This window comes from Silene latifolia, chromosome 3 (assembly GCF_048544455.1).
Source record: "Silene latifolia isolate original U9 population chromosome 3, ASM4854445v1, whole genome shotgun sequence".
NCBI classification, from domain to species: domain Eukaryota; kingdom Viridiplantae; phylum Streptophyta; class Magnoliopsida; order Caryophyllales; family Caryophyllaceae; genus Silene; species Silene latifolia.
In genome coordinates, this window is record NC_133528.1 from 141,705,377 (window position 1) to 141,725,746 (window position 20,370).

The 20,370-nt window shown below is 36.2% G+C and overlaps 1 protein-coding gene and 2 long non-coding RNA genes across 3 annotated transcripts; all 3 read right to left on the reverse strand.

Moving 5' to 3' along the window:
• Window positions 1-9,152: 9,152 nt before the first annotated feature.
• Window positions 9,153-9,820, reverse strand: LOC141646347 (uncharacterized). Its single transcript, XR_012545521.1, has 3 exons — window positions 9,625-9,820; window positions 9,285-9,493; window positions 9,153-9,208 (listed from the first exon to the last, which is right to left on the reverse strand). It is a non-coding gene; the product is annotated as an uncharacterized LOC141646347 (long non-coding RNA).
• A 175-nt stretch (window positions 9,821-9,995) lies between these two features.
• LOC141646348 (brefeldin A-inhibited guanine nucleotide-exchange protein 5-like) lies at window positions 9,996-12,191 on the reverse strand. Its single transcript, XM_074454262.1, has 5 exons — window positions 12,101-12,191; window positions 11,391-11,530; window positions 11,016-11,115; window positions 10,175-10,245; window positions 9,996-10,079 (listed from the first exon to the last, which is right to left on the reverse strand). The coding sequence occupies exons 1-3, from the start codon at window positions 12,180-12,182 to the stop codon at window positions 11,083-11,085; spliced, it is 255 nt and encodes an 84-aa protein (XP_074310363.1). The 5' UTR covers window positions 12,183-12,191; the 3' UTR covers window positions 9,996-10,079; window positions 10,175-10,245; window positions 11,016-11,082.
• A 1,897-nt stretch (window positions 12,192-14,088) lies between these two features.
• LOC141646349 (uncharacterized) lies at window positions 14,089-15,600 on the reverse strand. The gene is made up of 3 exons (XR_012545522.1): window positions 15,091-15,600; window positions 14,837-14,921; window positions 14,089-14,567 (listed from the first exon to the last, which is right to left on the reverse strand). It is a non-coding gene; the product is annotated as an uncharacterized LOC141646349 (long non-coding RNA).
• Between the last annotated feature and the right edge of the window lie 4,770 nt (window positions 15,601-20,370).

The following is a 20,370-nucleotide window of genomic DNA, read 5'->3' on the forward strand; positions in this document are numbered from 1 at the left end:
TGATGTTGTAAATTATATAAAGTCGGATGACATGTTTAGTGATATGCGGAATGTGTTGCTCTAAGCCTAAATATTTATATTAGTTGCATCCATGTTTAAGTTAGATATCATTATTAAGAAAAGATTAACTAAACAATTATGCGTATTTGGTTAGAGATTATTATTTAGTCTGGCAATGTATTCGTCGATAGTTAAAGTAAGAAGTTTAAGTTTAAGTAATGATTAGTTTGAATATCCTATATGATGTGGTTTGCTATTTGGAAGAAAATCAAAAATTTTTGTTATTCATTTAATCATTAATTGGAGTTGTGTTTGAAGTAATAATTGACTTGTGTTACATTGTGTGTTCTTTATTTTATTTGTGGCATTACAACAATAATTTGGTGGTTCCCCTGTTGTTAGCTATTTCGAACTTCGAGGACGAAGTTTATTTTTAGGGGGAAGGAATGTAATACTATGAGTGTTTTAAGTTATTGTTGTGATACCTTGTGATAAGATTGATATGATTGATAGTCGTAAATGGATAATTGTGTTGGATGGTACTTAGTTATGAGGATGTCTATGAGTGTTGTGGTAGTAGTTGTGGGCGAACTTCGGGACGAAGTTCATTTTAAGGGGGGAAGACTGTAATACCCCGTATTTTGATAATAATTTATGAGAATAATTTATGTAAATTAATAATTGATTAAATACATTTCTAATAATAATTACAATAAGACGTTAATTAAATAATAAATTAAGTATCCAAGTCGGGAAGTGGGTTTAGCTAATAATTAGCATTGGGCCGTGTGCCATTTTTATTTGGACCAAATTTTATGGTTTATCTTAATAATAATAATAATAATAATAATAATAATAATAATAATAATAATAATAATAATAATAATAATAATAATAATAATAATAATAATAATAATAATAATAATAATAATAATAATAATAATAATAATAATAATAATAATAATAATAATAATAATAATAATAATAATAATAATAATAATAATAATAATAATAATAATAATAATAATAATAATAATAATAATAATAATAATAATAATAATAATAATAATATAATTACGTAGTTTCCTAATACCGCTCTATATGACCTACCTTAATACTATAAATAGATGGTATGACTTGATTAGAGACCTTATTCACTCATAAAATTCATAAAATAGAGGAGACGAGATCTAGAAGGAGAAAGAGGAGAATTCTAGCTAGGAGACCGTCACAAGGTAATTTTCTATCGTATCTTGACATACTCACCTTAAGACGAATATAACTCGTTAATTAGACCACCATAGGACATGCTAGGACCGTGACCTTGACCGTGGGACACCAGGGTGTGACCGGACCTGGGTTTGACCACCGTTGACCTATTTGGAAGGGAGGTGTTGGAGGTGTTTTACGTGGTTGGTTGTGTTGTTTGCTTTGTGGATTTTTACACGGTTTTTACCCCTTGCCTTGCTGTTTTGTGACCAGACCATGGGTTGGGTGGTTTACTGGTGGTGAGTCGACCACATTGGGTGATCGTGGGTGGTTAAAGGTAGAGTTTTTCCGCGGTGGTTGGCTGGAGTTCGTGAAATTGGTGGTTGTTGGTTTATGGTGTTGAAACCGTGCATTGAGACCTTCGTGCTTGACTAAGACCCTGACCAGGGGACATGGGTACTGTCGGTGGACCACCGTGGATCAGAGGAGACCACCGTGGTGGCCTCCGGTAGTGTGTGTGGCGGTTGTTGTGGGTGGATTGTCGGGTGTGCTCTATTTTCGATATCGTCGCTGTTTGAGTGTTTCTGGTGGTATGGTGGGTTGCGGGTGCCACCGTGGAGTAGTGGTGACCACGGTGGTGACTGGGTCGAGTTGGGGTGGCAGTGACATGGGTTGTTGAGTCGGGTTTTGGGCTGCACTCGTGATTTGCGTGTATAAAGTAGGACGTAGTGTAGGGATGGATTGTGGGTTGTTAGGGCGGGGGTTCCTGGTCGTGTGTGGTGGCAGGAAGGGTTGCGGTGATGTCAGTAGTGGTGGTTGTTGGTGATGATCGTGAATGGTGGTGTAAAATCGTGATTTGTATAAGGTTGCATCGGTCTCGAATGCTATTGTTGGGTCGTGGGAGTAACAGCTAGGGCGTGAGGTTGTGGGGTTCTGGTGACGGTTAGGCTGGTGGTTAGTGGTCGTCGGGATACGGCATAGAGCAGGCTGGAGGTGGCAGGTTTGGGTGGTGTCGATGGTGGCTAGGAGTGTCGGATATAGGCGGGTGAAGAGTGGTTGGTAAACACGGGTGAGTGTGGGGGTATTAAGGGTGTGTGCCGTGGGTTGTAGGGTGCTTTTGGTGATTATTTACATGTTGGGTTATTTAATTATAAGACGGGCTAACAAGGGTTTTAATGGTAATCGGGTTTTGGCTTATTGAAACGGGTTTTTGAATTATATTATACGAGATTATAATTAACATAATTAGTTAATTAATTTATAATTAATGAATTTATTTGAATAAAGTAAATAATTAAGTAATTATAAATATATTATTTATTTATCTATAGGTGACGGACTTGTGGGACGGGTTTGTTGAAGAATATTTTTAGTAGATTGCATTATACGGAATTGCTTGTCAGGTAGGAATTTCCTACTTAACTCGGGTTTTATTGTTCAGTGAATGAATGCTTAATTGTGACGATTTATGAGGTTAAGGTTAATATTGTGATTTATTAATGGAAATAGAGTAATTGTGTATGCTAAGATGTTGGTTGAGCAGTAAGACAGGATTGTCATTGAGTATTTGATTGTTGGAGAGTTGATTATTCAGTTGAGCATAACACGGAGGGTGTTACTGCCAGTTGTGCATTGCGAGCAATCGTTACTGCCAGATGAGCATAGTAAATAATTACTACTGCCAGAGATAGTTGTGCATAGTAATTAATTACTACTGCCAGATGAGCATGGTACGCAAGTACTACTGCCAGTTGAGCATAGCACGATGTTAAGAGAGTTGCACTCGCAAAGATGACGTAAGTGAGTTGTACGGATGAAGTGATGAGAATTCGAAGGATGTCTATTTTGGTTGGATTATTATTGTTGTTTAGTTTATTCCTACTCAACCTCGCGGTTGACTGTGTATTCGTTAACACCTGCGGTGAACCATAATGGGGTGCAGATTTGACAGGTACTAAAGATTAGCTGACTTGGGAGCTATGGGATGCGTGAGGACTTGGCCAACCTACCTAGAAGACTAGACCACATAGAATGTTTAATCACTTTATTTATTTCTGCTGCGAGTTGTAATTATTTTATATTAACTTTTAGTTGGTTAAGTTGTAATAAACATGTAATCATTAAGTTTTAATTTAAAATACTTTGGTGAGTTGGACTTTGTTATTCTACCTCGGAAAACCGACATGGTAACAGTTCTATTTATTTGGGAATTTCTAGCTAAAGGCTCCTGAATAAATGGGGGTGTTACATACAATCTCTTACAAGATGTTTGAAATGGAAAGTATGCTCTGTGGTTGCCACACTTAGTGGATCTTCTACAACAGAAATTCATATTAAATACATGAAAAAGAATATGAGAAAATAATACCATGGAGTTCTATGTGTCTTGTACCTGGAGGTGGAAATTAATTGGTTGAAGAATCACCTCGGTTTTATGACAATATAAAGAAAATAATGGAAGACATGAAGTGATAGCTAAATAGTAGTCTAATAAAGGAATGATGTATAATATAAGCTTTAATTCTTTGGCGTATATTGTGTGATGTGATTGGCATATGCTTGTAATATTCTCCCTAACTTGTACTATAAATAGGAGGACTTGGTACTTGCAATAACCAAGCTAAGTCTAAGTGTGTTATCTCTCTAAAAATATCTCTTATAAAACTATTTAAAATGAGCTCCATAAGTGGAGTTATCTTTAGTGTTACTATTAACAAGGTTCACCAAACCCTAAACCACGAAACTTGGCTAGTCACTTTAACATAACCAGTGTTACACACAAACTTGAGCAATAGCCTCACATCCACGTTCTCCAATTTTAGAATATCTACCAAAAAAGCAACTTTACAGAATCCAAATTTCCTATTCATTCATGTTTATTCTTTCCTGTATGTATTTCATGGAAACATGGGCGGATCTAGGGGGATCCGGGTGGGCACGTGCCCACCATGAATGTGCAGATATTATTTTGAAAGTATCCTATTTTGGCAATACATTTGTGTGGCTGAGTTCGTAAGCTTCCTAGTTGTTTGTCTTAAGGTACAAGGTTTGATTCTTGGTGCCCCTAATTTTTGTTAAATAATTTTTGGTTGAAGCCACATCTCCTTTAAATCATGTAAAAACTATTTCTTTCGAGATTCGAACCTCTGACCTCAAGATAACACATTAATTTCTTTACCATTGAACCACTTGTATTTAGTGTTCTTTGTAGTAGTAGAATATAATATATCTTATCATAAGGGATATTATTATCATTACCTACAAAGTACATCTATCTATATTATTAAAGGAAGCTTTTTTCGAGCGATTACAGATATTCCAATTTTTACAAACTATCTAAAATATTTTTTAATGATCATATTTTAGAGATAATAATCAATACGTATAAGATAATATTTAATAACATCATAGACATAAACACAACAGTTTAAAAAGTGTAGTGCTAATTAAATTCTACTTCGTATTATCTTATACGTAACTAAATTGATTAAAAATAGAACTACCAAAGAATTAGTATATATAAATCCTACTACGGATGAATGTTTGAAAATTAACTTTCAATACCCCTGTCCCCATAAATTAACTTTTGTGAATGTGCCTAACCTTTTAATTGTTGTTTAGTTTGTCATGTTTAATATTATTATTTTACGATGCGATCTAATATTATACCGTACTTTTCCTGATTTTTCAGGAAGGGTGTTGAATAATTGCAACCTCAACAATCAGTCGGCGATTAAATGTCTAGGAGTACCGAGTATGGCTTATGTTATTATTGTAGTGTAGTTTTATTTGTTATTATTTTTGTTTATGAAACTATTAGTTCATTCTAGATATGTTTGTGATTAATAAACTTCAATTATAAACCAAGTGGTGTTAGTCCAGTGGTAGCCGGGTTAAACCTTGAAACTTGCAGAAGTGCAGGAGTTGAGAGGTCCCGGGTTCGACTACCAACTGGGGCGATGATCACTTGGCCACTGCAGCCCCAAAAGGGGGGTGACTTACATGGTCCATGTGGTGGTACGGGAATGCATGGGCCCAGGGGGATTCAACCCCCTCGTCATCAAAAAAAAAAACTTCAATTATATATTGTTTAAGATCACTTATCATACGTTTCTCTTAGAGTTGCAGGTGTTCATATAATCGTTCAGAGATGCGATTACTACTGCTTATTAAGCTTAAGAATAATGAGGTAGTATCATATGTAAATGTGGTTATGACGATTTTTTTCTTGATCAATTACTTTGTAGGAAAAGTTTTATAATTGTTGTTTTGATTTTATTTTTCCGAGCTTAATCAGATAGATTAACTTTTGTGAATGACTTTTGAACGAGAAAGAGTCCATTATCTTTTATGAATTTAGAGTTAAGAGAATTTAGTTAGAGATAAAGTTTTGAATTACCTCAACCATGTAAGACGTTGCTGATAGAAAAAGTCGATGACTGATTTTATAAGTCGCACTATTGTTAGAATTTAGAAAGTTGTTCATTGTTGGTTTTTGAGTACCTTATTCTCATGAACTAAAGTTTACCAAAGTTGATATTAGTGATAGAGTTGGAGTAGAAGTTTAAGAGTAACTATTTCATCCACCTATTTATTAAGTAAAATTTAAGTATTTGATAAGCAATGAAAGGTGTATTACTTCAATTTTATAAACGTAAATACAATTTTCTATTGGTTATCTTGTGTACTTAAATACAAGATGTCATAAAAACAAGCAATTTAAATTAAAAATAAAAATTGCAAAGCTAACATAGGAGTACATAATACTTATATATTCATAAATAAATTATCTACTATAATGAGTTTATACATGTATAAAAGTATTAAAAGTAAATTTATGCACACTAGACACTAAAATTTATGAAAGGATATAATACTTCTGTCCCGGTCATTTATTTACCTTTGTAGTTAGGTGGATGATCAAATTACTCTTGAAAAATGTTTCCATATAGAAAGGTAAATAAATGAATGAAATACTCATAAATGGAATAGGTAAACAAATAATCGAGACGGAGGAGGTATAATATAGCAAAAAATAAGATGTACGGTTCATAAAAACTTCAAATTAAACATATAGTGATTTCCCATGCAATTTAATGTCAAAAACCTAAATTTACTTCATCCTTATATCGATAGATTGATCAGATGGAGCTCATGCATGAGGTCTTCATCCATAATCCGCTCATCTGCTTTTATTGTTGTACTATATTCTACTCCCTCTGTTTTTCTATATATGACTTTCTCACATTTCGAGACACACACTTCTCTCTTCAATATCTCTCAAATTATATGCTTAAATATAGTGATATGTATACTCATATGAAAGAGCTTTTCATAAATAATTTAATGGTATAATTTTTATAATTTTTTACCAAATATTTTTTTTAAATATTAAAGTCAAAGGCTCGCCTCGAAAAAGCAAAACGTCAAATATTAAAAAGTGGAGGGAGTATATCTGTGCAATTAATAACACAACCCTCATGATTATTTCGTCTCAATCATTTAAACAAGTAATTAGGAGAAAAGAAGTACTTATTAACCTACTTTTTTCACATATTCATCAATTTGTCGTCTATATCCTCATTCTTTACTTCAATTTTGCAGGTGAGTTTGTTTTTCTGTCCACATCGACAGGTTTATAACGAAATAAACTTGGGAACAATTATAATACTAATCTAACTATCAACATGTATGTTTAAGAGTCGTAAACACGGTGAAAGTGTACCTTACTGCGAATTCAAATTATGTAATGTACTAATTAGAGTGCCATTGGAGCTTTTGTACCCATTATTATTATTAATGGGTATAATTAATCAAAATGATTCCAGAGCTCACACCAAAAAGTATATTATGGGGCGTAGTTAAAGTCAATTTGCATGGAAGGAGTTTGAATAGAGCAGAGTTGGGATTTGGAACTTATTATAGTAATTTACAAGTATAACGTAGTACTTGCCTGCGGTTCATAAACAAAATATTACTACAGGTCCGTGCATCGCACGGGCATTAAATCTAGTTTATTTTAGGGTTTTTTGTCAAAAACTACCTTATATTTAGGTGTATTTGTAAAAATACTACCTTATATTATTTTTTTTGTTTTCAACTACCTTTGTTTTCTTTATTTTGGGTCAATAACTACCTACGCTAAGAATCTAGACATATTTGGTCTATTTTCCGGCTTTAACATATCTCACATGACTCTTTTATGTTTTAATCTTACTAAGGCCCGATTTTAGGAAGTCATAAAGTACTTACGCTAAACTTTAGTAGATGTTTGTAGTTATTATTGAAATGTGAAATGTGAAATTTATTAATTTTGCTCAACTGAAGTTAAATTTTGGTTTGGACGCAGTTGATCATTGTTGTTTGATGTTAAGAAAGTCATGTGAGATAGGTTAATGTCACTAAATCAATCAAATCTCGCCATATTTTCAGCGTAGGTAGTTTTTGACCAAAAAATTAGAAAAAAAAAGGTAGTCTAAAATAAGAAAAATAATATAAGGTAGTTTTTTTACAAATACTCCTAAATATAAGGTAGTTTTTGACAAAAAACCCTTTATTTTAATTTAAGCATTTTGGAAGAATGTTTTAAATAAAATATTAATTTTTAAATTAAAAAATTATTAAAATCAATTAATTTTCTATTTTTTCGGAGGGAAAAAAATCCAAAATATAAAAAAATGCGGTTTTAAGTGAAAGATAATGAATCGGAAAATTTTTTGTGCCCACCTTTCAATAAATTTCGTGTATCCGCTTTCGCATGGAAAGATTTGAATTTTGATCGCAACAGCCTGACGTCCACATTCTCCAATTGAAAGGTATTGAAGATTAGCAGAATATAGGCTATTGGGAATAGTGTTGACTACTTCTCATTTCTCAACCATCTGAATCTTTATACATGGTTAAGCTCACTAAGGTTTTGTATACTAGTGTTACAGCAGCAAGCAATTCGATTTGTTCAGATGATACATCCCAAAGCATAATTTTCACTATAGTATTATGTGTGCAGTTACGTTTGTGAGTTAAATGTTAATGTGAAGTGACAGTCAGTCCCAATGCAACTTCATCTTTTTCTCAATCCTAGATCCATCTCTCTGACTTCTTCAGTTCTTCACCTTCGTACTTCAATTCCTTGTTGAGTGGAAACGAGAGTTACATGGCCATAAGATCTGCAACAATAAGCCAACACATTCAACCAAGAAAAATGATGCAAATAAGCAACAAGGATACATCATTATACGAAAATCACCGTTACTCGAACAAAACAAGGCTAGTCTAAGGAGCACTACACACAAAAGAGTTTCATATATTGATCCATCGCTAAAAGGCATTCTATTCAGGATCCAACCCTTCTAAACTTTTCTATTTATAGGCATCCCAAATAGAACCCAAAACATTGCACTCCTTTCATCCCATTTCCATATGCTGTTGGCAAAATCCTCGCGTATTTTGAAAAACATATGGAATTGAAACGAATGGAGGGGCCAAGTCGTTCACTAGTTGTGGCACCACGCCCTATCAGGCATGACACCTCAATTTCGTAAAATACTACTTCACAACTGGTTTTAGGAGTATGATTGTAAACTATGCTAATCAAACGTAACGGGACAGTGTTCACTAAAAAAATACAGTAGTTTGCAATTGGTATAGTGTTATATCACTTCTGAAATTCCTTCAACTGAAACCCGACAGAGACATTAAACGCATATGGGATTCATGGAACTAAATTAATTGCCTCTTAAGATGGATATAAATAGTTTAGATGCATCTTACAGCACTTCCAGTTCCAGCCAATCTTCCCCTCTGGCCAATAACCACTCCTATCTCCCTCATTTACCTCCCTTTGTATCCCACCTACCAAAGATACCCAAACAAGCCGTGAATTTCATCTTGTGGAAATTTCATTTGGGTAAATTGAATTGCTAAGTTCATCAAGAACGCATCAAATCCAACTCGTACCCAATGATCTTGAAGCTCGGGAAAGGTTGTCCTATCTTCGTTACTGCATAAACCATAACATTAGCACACACCTATCTTTTGGTTTACAATGATATTACAGTAAACGTAGATGATCATACCTTCCTATTAGAAATAGGACATGTTCGATAGCATATAATTCGTCTTTCGGCACAAATTTTGCTCGTGGCATCCACCCTAAAGCTTTCTTCCCCCAATCACCATATGAATTTCTGAAAACCCACATTTCCTCCTCCCAGGCACATAACAAAACTGCGTGTAGTGGTCCAGGGGTGTATTCTGAAAGCGGAATGGTGTAAACAGGGTCGACCTGCAAAAATAACATGACATAAAATTGTACCCCTTCAAACATTAATAAAGCTATGAGCCTATGACACGATTACCTGTCAACAAATGACAATCAATCAATAATCAATCAATAAATAAAAACATTAGAATTACATGAGAGTTTGGCGAGCCTTGGAATTGCCCTTATCAACGCTAACATAGGCCTTCTCAGCAAACCCTTCATGATGCCTATGTCATCTGTTGGATCTGCGAAGGCGACGAACTCGGTTGGTTGATAGTTGAACCAACCCTAAACAAAAAAAATAGTTAAAAAACACTTCTAATCAAATCTGGAAAAAACGATTATAAGGTACATAGCTACAAAAACTTGTTGGATTCTTGTTTTTTAAAGAATTTAGGTGATAGATTCATCTTTTTTTTATCTTTTTTTTTTATCTTTATTATTGTTATAATCTAAGTTAAAAAAGAAGGTTCCGTTGGAACATACCTCTCCTCGAGGATCCTTGAAAAGTATCGGGGTAGTCTTCACAACTGCCAAAATCATTTAGTTGGTTGTCCCGAAAGCCGTCGATATTTGGTAGTTGTAAAGGTGAACCAGCCAACCAACCCTACAACAAATACAAATGGGACTTATTATTAAGTTTACAAGAAAATAAAATGAAAAAAGGAAATAAGCCACTGAACTTATGAATTACTAATATACCCGCTTTCTGGCAAATTTCATTTGTGATGCAACTGAAAGTTCTCTTATACGATTCCTGTTGTGCCTTTTACCTATTTGATAAGAGAAAACATAATATCATCAATCAAAATATATAAAGTGGGTAGTGCTCACGTAAGAAGTTGATACTATTTTCCCTAATTAATCTAAATGTTACACTTAGCCGCAAGTTCCCTGAATTGCATAAACTCTCAAAGTATCTACATAAGTATATATAATTGGGGTGCACCAAAAAAAAATGGCCCTACTATGATTCGTTTTTATAATATTTTTATGGTCTTTTGTTCAACTTCACCTCCAAAGTTAATATACTATATTGGTTAGAGTTTGTTTATTTGTGTCTAATTACTTTACTTGGAAACTGGTAACGATGAAGGAGAGGCATGGGTTTAGTAATAGTTCCTTTGATTCTTGCTTGGATTGGTGAACAATAACATGGTATACTAAGGAGCAAATTTGGGCTCTACTGAACATACATTACATTGTTTGGAAAATTGAGGGCATACATCAACCTAAGTTAACTTATACGTAAACACCAGATTCTCCCTTCAGACGTCCTTTTAAATTCGCAAAATCTACAAACATTTTTGATAGTATATATCTACGGATATAATTGCTATTATTTTACTCAAAATACTTTTTTAGGTGGAATCTGGAACATCTTGATAATATAAAAAACTTCATATACAATTGTGAAAATGTTAGGACAGTTACGAATTATATACAAGTCCAACTCTATAGAATCGCCGATGCAACCAAGCCTAAAAAAACATTGGCAATAATAGAGTGTAAAAATTCTAAACATCAACTTAAGTATACCTACCAGTGTTGCGATTGGATGACGCGACTTCAATCGCTTTTAACCTTTGTTCACTCAAGTCCTTTGTGCATTAACCCAAGTCCTTTGTGCACAGCACGAAACCCTGGAAAAAGAAAACAAAAAGGCAAATTCCCTAAGTTGTTGTACAATTAGATGATATAGCATTATAGCACGTCAGATAAGCCATGTTTGGCAAACTCATGACTAGTGACATCATGACTGACTACATGATTCTCATAACTCAAAAATCATTTATGACTGACTACACGCTTGTAAAGATGGTGTGTTCACCACTACATCACAAAAGAACAGGAATTTGGAGATTTCAAAGAAAAAATTCGATAGATTTGTATGCAAGCGAGAAACTTAATTGATAACCTCAGCAAGCCGGTCTTCACATAATTCGATAGCCTTCAGACTTATACGATGAGAACTCTTGTTGTTTGCGAACTCAATAAGACAGTTGACGCAGTCCATAAAGCAGTAGCCAACAACTTGATCAAAATGTTCCAAGATCACTGCAAGTTACATGAGTACCACATAACATCAATTTCACGTGCTAATGTGTAAAAAGAGAGCAATGTATAGATAGGGGGGAAACACTCAGCCTCACCCTGCTCGACACTGTCACTGTCAAATGCAATTATTAAGCAGTCATTGCTAAAGCATCATGCTAAGATCACAAAGCACACAGGAAAAAGAAAATGTATGGTTTGTTTTATGATTCAAGTGAAATGATTATTACTAGGCGTAAACCATTTTTCCATAATATATCTAAAGCTATAAGGACCGAATTTCTAGTTTTAATTGATAGTTTTTTACATTAACTAATTTCGAAATTCAAGCATCAGATACTATTACTGTTAACAAACATGTTTCAAAATCTTTCCAGAGAGTCAACCAGCAACATTGCCCAATGCCATGAAGTATGACAAGTTAAGGGGGTAAACATACGCAGTCTTATCTTCCCGCTATGTGGAAAACATGCAGAAGCTGTTTCCGAGTGACCCACAAAGAAAAAAAAGCCGATTGAGTACTAATAGGAATATTTATAATAGTTGGATCCCAATGATAACATTGCATATTACCTTGGACCTTCATCTTTCCAATGATTTTTTTCGGTTTTTGAGGTGCTTTCTCAGCTACAACTTCTGAACCACGTTTGGACATTAATTCCTCTTCCGATTTCGTAGTAGAATCGATGTAGACTCGAATTACAATAAAAGTTCATTAGGCTATATCAAGAACAAAGAGACATTCCTTTGACAAATTACACAACTCCAGTCATTTTAATCAAGAAATTATTGTTTTGAGATGAAGGGACTAATAAGCAAAGAGATGCAGAGATTCTTATCACCATTAAGACTTTTAAGGTGATCAAAGATTTATGGAAATGAGAACACTGGAATCACAACTGATAGAATAGATAAAAGTGGTAAAATCAGGTCAATTCTAGTCCTTAACTGAATTAAAAAACAAAGTTACTGAAGAAGGCTAGACTTACCCAAATGCATCCCGCAATAAAGCACACTCGTTTTCAAGGAAAATTGGAGCTTCAGACAACCCCTTGCCCAAGCGTTGAGACATAGACGAACACAAGCGTCGTAGGCGAATCTTGAATGCCATGGTCCTTGCGTGTCTTTGAATTTGATTGGCAAATATAGATATAAGAGGATCAATTTTATAAAAATGAGCACAAGTCTTTAAGAGAGTAGCGGCTAGCATTATGATAAAGGAAAACATTCTTTGTTTTGGTGAGAGGAGGCACGGGGGCTACCACAATTAGAAAGGGAGTGTGGACTCAAACCTATGACCTATTGCACAAAAACCCCTTCTCTAAAACACTAAACCGTGACTTGAACAAAGAAAGGAAAACATTGGTGATAAAAGCACAAGTACCTTGCATGGAATGTTGGCGGACGAAGCGGGATGTGAACCCGAAGACCTCAAGATTCAAGACAAGTGGCGGTTCGAAAAAAAGAAAAATTCGAGAGCTTTAAGTATATATTGTCAAATAAGCAAATGAAGAAACGCAAAAGTATAAAGTAGTTGAACATTCCAGAATACCACAAATAGAAAAAGGGAATATGAACCTTGTATGTGGATCGCGAATTTCATTTCCAGTGTTTTCTTGGTGATTGGCTACATTTGACGTAATATTAGACGCATTTGCCTAGTGTTTGGTTAGAACGTCATCGGAAACGGCAGATATTTTGTCATGACCTATTGCCATCGTATGGTTGGTCTCGTGATCGAGCGCAAACAGGAGGAGCACTTGGGGTACCACCGCTATCCCGCATTAAAATAAGTTAAATTAACAAAGCATAAATGAGAAAAAATAATTCCATTTAAACCGAAACTCGAGAAAGCAATACGTAAAAGATCCGTGTTTTATAAAGCAAATTTACATGGCCGCACATTTTGTAATTGTCATGCTACATCCCCGCAATCAAACCACAACTTAACCTATTTCTTACATATAGATGGAGTATTGGGTCACACTAATGTTAAAAATAAGTGTTGTAGAAATTTGTGTAACATGTTAGTTAATCAAGATTTCACGGGCTAAGCAATTTCCATGCAGTGATCTTGACAAGATCCAGTCCTCCACATAGCACAAAAGTTTAGGGCCATGCTTCACCCCTTGGAACATAGTTTACAGCAGTTCAGGGTTGCTTATCAGAGCCAAGGAATTCAGAGATTAAAAAGGATTGTCCTTGATCACCATTTTTTCCATAATAAGCTAGTATAGAGGAAAACAAAAGGGAAGGAACGAAACTCCGAAAGTTCTAAACAGTTGAACATAGACTATGCAGCGAAATGCTACGTCAAGACAGAATTATTTTTAGTAAATTAAAACAAATTTTAGATCGAGGCACAAACATATTAAAACACATCAATATAGTAGAAACATAAAAAAAGGAACATTGACAGACCTTTTCAGCATTCGGCCTTGAATTGGCACTAGACGTATAACTCTCCGAAACACCCCCGCTTGAGACCGAGAGACAGCACCAGCATTGCTCCCAACTTGAGAAACAGAAAACTCTGAGCTTGCACGTAATCGGTGAGAATCGTCCTCCACAAAACCATTCCGCCCAACAGTATGCCTCTCATTCCCTTTAGCCAACCTCTCCCCCTCAGGCCCACCAGGTCCAACACTCTTCCCATTCCATTCAACGGACGAATAAACATCAGAAGACAGAACGTTTTCGAATTAGAGTACCTATAACGACCAGCATTGGCCAAAGGAGCACGGCCATCCTGTGGGGAAGAGTCTAACGAATACCTCCCACCATAAACATCCTCCTCCTCAGACTCCGAGGTGATCATATCATTATCAGACGCACTAACTGAGTCATCACCAGGGATCACTCTAGAGATAGGAATAGTATTGAGTGACAAACGCCCACTTCAAAACTTCCGGGTCTGGGGAAGCCCGAAACCCCGTGTATTCCCAGGCCGATTTCCTAACATCGGGTCTACCACTACTCTTGTTCTTTGGTTTAGTACTGATAATGGTTCTTCCTTCTCATTACTGCTAGTCACAGAACCCTAAAATCATCATATTTTACAAAAACACAAGATTGTAAGTAAAACCCTTTTTACAAATTCAACATTCCTAATCTTTTTAGTTAAAAACATGAAAATTAAATAAATCATCAACATGTCCTAATCTTTAAGCAAAACCCTCACAAAAATCTAATATTTCAAATCAAAGCAAATGTAACCCACATATAATCAAACCCAAATTTGAGGTAAAAAAAATACTTACCAAATAAGGAAAGAAAATAAAATAAAAGGGAGGAGAGAAATGAAAATACCTCCCTGACCCATTTAAGAGCGGTATTGTCGAGGCCTTCGGTGAACATATTTTAATAAGGAATGTTTGAGTTCAACTGGGTTTTCCTGTGAAATTATAAAATACACAGATTTAATAACATTTGTTAATTAATACTAATTACGCAAAAATGGTAATATAATAAAGATAACAAAATTAGAAACGTCTTAAATTAAGGAGGAACTTATTGCATTTGGTTAAGGAAGAAATACAGGAAAAAAAGGGCAGTTAACTCACATAGAAAGCTTGATAGAAGTGAAATACTCGAAATCTAGTGACTGTCACGCAAGTTTCGTCACAGAAAATGTTGCAGAGATAAACTTCAAGTATTTTTAGGAAGAAGAAGATGAAGAAAACAAATGAACAGAATAAAATTGAGAAAATAAAAGGAAATGAGATTTACAGAATTTATTTATGTGAGAGAGAGGGAGAAGAAGAAAACGGTGGTTGTTTGCTTACTGAAGAAGAGTGTAAGGGCATCAACAATAGAGGTTTGTCAACAAAGGTTTGTGTACTTTTTAGAGGTTTGTTGACAAACCTCTCTATTGTTGGGAATGGGGGTTGAGGTTCATAGATGAGAATGGTTACAATTTTGTATACAGGTTTGTATTTTTGGTTGTGAGTGATAGTGGACCCCATGTAGTATACTTTTATGAGGTTTGTCTATATTTAAGAGGTTTGTCTATTGTTGTATTGAGGTTTGTTGTTAGAGAGGTTTGTGTGTTAAGTGATGTGGCATTAGACAAACCTCATTTGGGGTTTGTCTATTGCTAATGCCCTAAAATACTGTATTTGTTTATTCACAAATTTTCATTATAGACGGACACTATCCGTCTATACGTATAGACGGATACCATTTTCCCTCACAAAATACTCATTTGCCATAAAGTGGGAAGCACATGGGGGGTGCCCCACCTTGTCCCCCAACCCATTTTATTAGAGGTCTTTACCCGTCTGTACGCCCCACCCGTCTATACCAAGACCTATTGTTGTTTATTTAATTTGTTTTTGTTTTGGGGTTTTTTGTAAGGAATGAGAACAGAAAAAAAGGAGAAAGTGGGGTAAAATGGGGGGTAAAATGGAGAGAGAGTGGGGAGCGGGGGTGATAAAGTGACAGGGTGGCGAGGGAATGAGATGAATCTGAAAGTCGAACGTTGGAGTGGGAACGACAACCTTTGTTGTTTCAGTCCGTCTTGCTTCAGACCGCCTTATTTCAAACCGCAATAAGACCTCTCACAAGTGAGAAGCACATGGGTGGTGGGACACCCCCATGTGCTTTCCCACTCACACCCTAAATGGGTTTTTTGTGAGAGGAAATGGTATCCGTCTGACCATTTCAGACGGATATGGCGGTCTGAAATAAGAATTTGTGTTGTTGTTTTGTTAAGGAGGTTTAAGAACGATATTTAATTTAAGAATTCAAACTGCGGGAGTCTCACATGGGATTGGTGGGCCCACTTTTGACTTATTTTTCTTTACGCTGTGAATGAGAATGTCTATTCATCTTCCTCTTTCTTCTTTGGTTGTTCTGCCACACTTATTTGTCTTTCCCAATTTTAAAACATTCTTATACCAACAAAAAATGATGATTTTTTGAGTTAAATTGTAACACCCCATACTCCAAGTGCCTTACCAGGACCACTCAGGTATAAGGATGTCACCATCTCAGTCAGGGACGAAGCTCGGACCAAATAGTAAGGGGGGCCGGTTTATAAACATACAAAAGATGAGTTACCATATTTCGTATATTTTAACATTGTCTATTAACAACATCACACCTTTATTACTATAGTTATGATTATTTTTGGAAGTGTAAATTATAAATTGCTTTTGCCATGTAATAACGAAGTTTAACCCACGTTAATTTTTTTTTTAAGATACAAATAAGCTTTCTATTGGCAAACCTTCTATAAAGATTCATTAGGTGAGACAAAAATTAAGCCACAAAAAGCATAAGATCGTGACAAGGAAAGGAGTATGCACAAAATAAAACAAATTTGAAGTATATTATTGGGTCTAATTAAAAAAATTTGGCCAATTTTGTTTTTCTTGAATGAATTCTTTTTAATAGGACGATTTTATCTTAAATTAAGAATTTAAAAAATATCAATTCTTTTTAGTAGGACAATTTAAAATATTAAAGTTAAAAAGAGTAAACCAAGATTTGAACTCACGACCTCCTACACCCAAGCAACAATCAAACAACAATTACCATCTTTGTCAAGTTGAACCAATGCTTCATTCACTAATAATAAATATACATAGCTTGACCCAAGGCTGCCCGGGCCATGGCCCATTCGGCCAGACCTGAGCTTCGTCATTGATCTCAGTTGCCCGAGGTATGATATTTATAAGACAATAAAGAAACAACTTTAAATAATATAACTTTAGTGAAAAGTACATCTGAAATCAAAACCCAAAATACGGTTACAAGTTCTTAAAACCAACTGTCTACTGAAGTACTGAAATGTCATAAAACTAAAAGACTACAGCGGAAGACTTCCATCGTCAAACAGTGGCACATCCCAGTTATCCCAGTACTCAACTCAAACCTGCTCAATTACTGCTCACCATCCCCGAATGGATCACCGCAGGTTTTACAAAACAACAATCGGGGTCAGTACTAATCACACAACTTATATATATATCAACAGTAAGATAAACAGACAGCTTAACCGTCACACATACACACAATTACTCCAATCCCATCAATCTCAATCACCGATCGTCCTTTGGACCAGCCACCGCCGATGGGGGACCGCGGCCCGTACCCACAAATCCCCGCTCATCATATTGAGCGATAACCCTGTCCATTAATGTGCACATCCCCTTCCGTGGCGGGTTCCACGAAGGGCGAAACTAGGGCGTGAAACCACTCCCGCAAGTGACCCCACTCAGCCGAGAATGCATCTCGAGAACCATAGACAAACAATTACAATCACAACCACAGCCGTCACAATATAATTACTATATCAAACAATCAATCTCAACACATCAATAATCATCCCATTATGGGACTAATACTGAGTAGGAAATTCTACCTGGAAAGCACAACAGTCAGACGGTATCAACAGCTATCAACAGCTGTATCAAAAAGCCTCTTCTACAAAACCTCCTCCTATCATACAACCACATAAACACTACCAAATCACAATCTACACAAAAACCCCCAAATCCCCATATTAGGGTTTAACCTACTTAAAGGAAAGACAGTAAAAAGGGTACATAGATCTTACCCTCGACGCAAGGATTCCAACGATATAACAAACGATGAAAACCGACCTTCCAAACTCCGGGATTTGCTAACAATGCGATTAGGATGATGAACGTACTTGCTTTCTCTCTTTGACAGTAAATTAGGTTTTAGAAAAGTGTTTAGAATGATGACGGAAAATATTATATACCTTAATCGCATAATTAACAAAACCCGAGAAATAACTCCCCGTAAACCGGCTACTCGATCGAGTAGCTAAGGTACTCGATCGAGTACCCAACAGGTCAGAAACTATTTTAAAACGCAACTCTCCCTTACTCGACAGAGTAAGGCCTACTCGATAGAGTACCCAGAGACTTATAAATACGGAGTATTACAGTCTTCCCTCCTTAAAAAGAACTTCGTCCTCGAAGTTCAACCCATATTCAAAAACAAACATACTAACTCGATCAAGACACAACAACGTGACTAAGAACTCAAAACAAAAATCCAACCCAAACATGAACTCGTAACACCAACTCCACTAACTATTCCTACCTCCACAACATGGCTCACGATATCGTATCAACTAAGGTCAACTCAAAAATCCGAGCTACCATGTGGACCATGCTCCCGGAGGGAGTGGGAGTGCCCGATTGGGTACAACTTTTTATTGATGCATGCATGGTTCACAAGACCAAAAGCTCGGGAGGGAGCATCAATTGTGGGGGGGCAATCACATTCTTTGTTACACACTTTGAGGAGGACATTGAGGAATCCCAAGACATCTTCAAGACTAAAGGTCTTCCCTTTTACAATGATGGTGTTCTTGACGAGTGCAAGATGTTTAAGAAAGTGAGGGAAAACCCCCTTAAAGGGTATTGGTTGGGCCCCGACAAGCAAAAGTACTTGAGGCTTCCTAGGCCTAAAAACTCTCCTTTGCCAAGTGGTACCCATGGTAGGAACTTCTATTGTAGTATGGATATTTCGGACTTTGCCTCCGATGAGGAAGAAGAGGAGGCACCAAATGACCCTCTCGTGGACATGGACACCCCTATGTATGAAGCGGGAGAGGGCTCACATGACCCGGTTGCTCCTTGGCAACAAAATATGTACGGTTATTTCAAAGAGACAAGAGAGGTTTTCACTACCATAAGTGGGCGTGTGGAGAATCTCCATTCTTGGCAACAACAACAAACGCCAAGATTGGAGAATCTAGATCAATGGAGAAGTGTGGTTGATGATAGAGGGAAGTTGATAGAGGAGGCCGCAACGAATCAAACGGCCTTGATGAGGGAAATGATTGCTAACCAAGAGGCTAACCGTCGTTGGCAACAACAACTTGATCAAACAATGACGGCCAATGCAAACATGTGGAAAGAGCAAAATGAGTGGAGAGGCCAAATGGACCACCAATTTGGGGTCCAAAATGAAAGATATCAAGAGTATGTCCAAGATTCATACTACGATGCAAGGACCCAAGAAGACACACTTGGGATAGTTAGTGGTCTATTTGGCATGTCTCTTAATTCAACAATCCCACCCTCTATCACCCAAGAAGATGTGGACCAAAGCTATGCCCGGGCCACAAGAGAAAGAGAAAGAAGAGAAAGAAGATGGAAGAACCAAGGCACCGATGATCAAGGGGTTGCCTCCGGTTCTCACTTTTGAAGCAAAGTTTGTGACCTCCTACACATTGAGGACAATGTGGAATGTAAGTGTGGGGGAGGAATATGAATTGTAATATATGTAAACTTCTTGTTGTTTAATGCTTAAAAAAAAAAAAAAAAAAAAAAAATTGAAAATTCCGGCTAGGTGAAAACCCACAAGGGTGGGCACCTAGGCAAGATTGGAAAAGGTGGTCGAGGACGGAATGAAAACCCAAAATGGCATTCCGGGCAAAATGAAGAATCGAGTTGCGAGCCACCGATGAGAGGAAAGGAAAAAGCTAAGGTGAAAACCCGAAAGGGCACCTTAGGCAAAATGAGGGATTTTCAAACAAAAAAATCGAAAAATTGAAAAATGCAACACCAAAAAGATGGAGGGATAAGAAGGGAGCAATAAGGAGGGTCTTGGAAGGAGGTTAGATTTAGGATTTAATTTCTTTTTGAGTCAAAGAAAATTGTTTCAAATTGGTGGTTTTTCATGTTGGCTACTAGGTTGTTGATCTTTATGGGTGTTTGGCTGACTTAGTAGCATGACTTGCTTTGCTTGGAGTGATAAGGGGGTGATAGAAGGGGAAGATGAATGATTTGGAGGATTGTGTAGGTCACTTTGCTATTGCCTTGGGATAAGACAAGAGTGACCACTTCTACTTTGGTGAT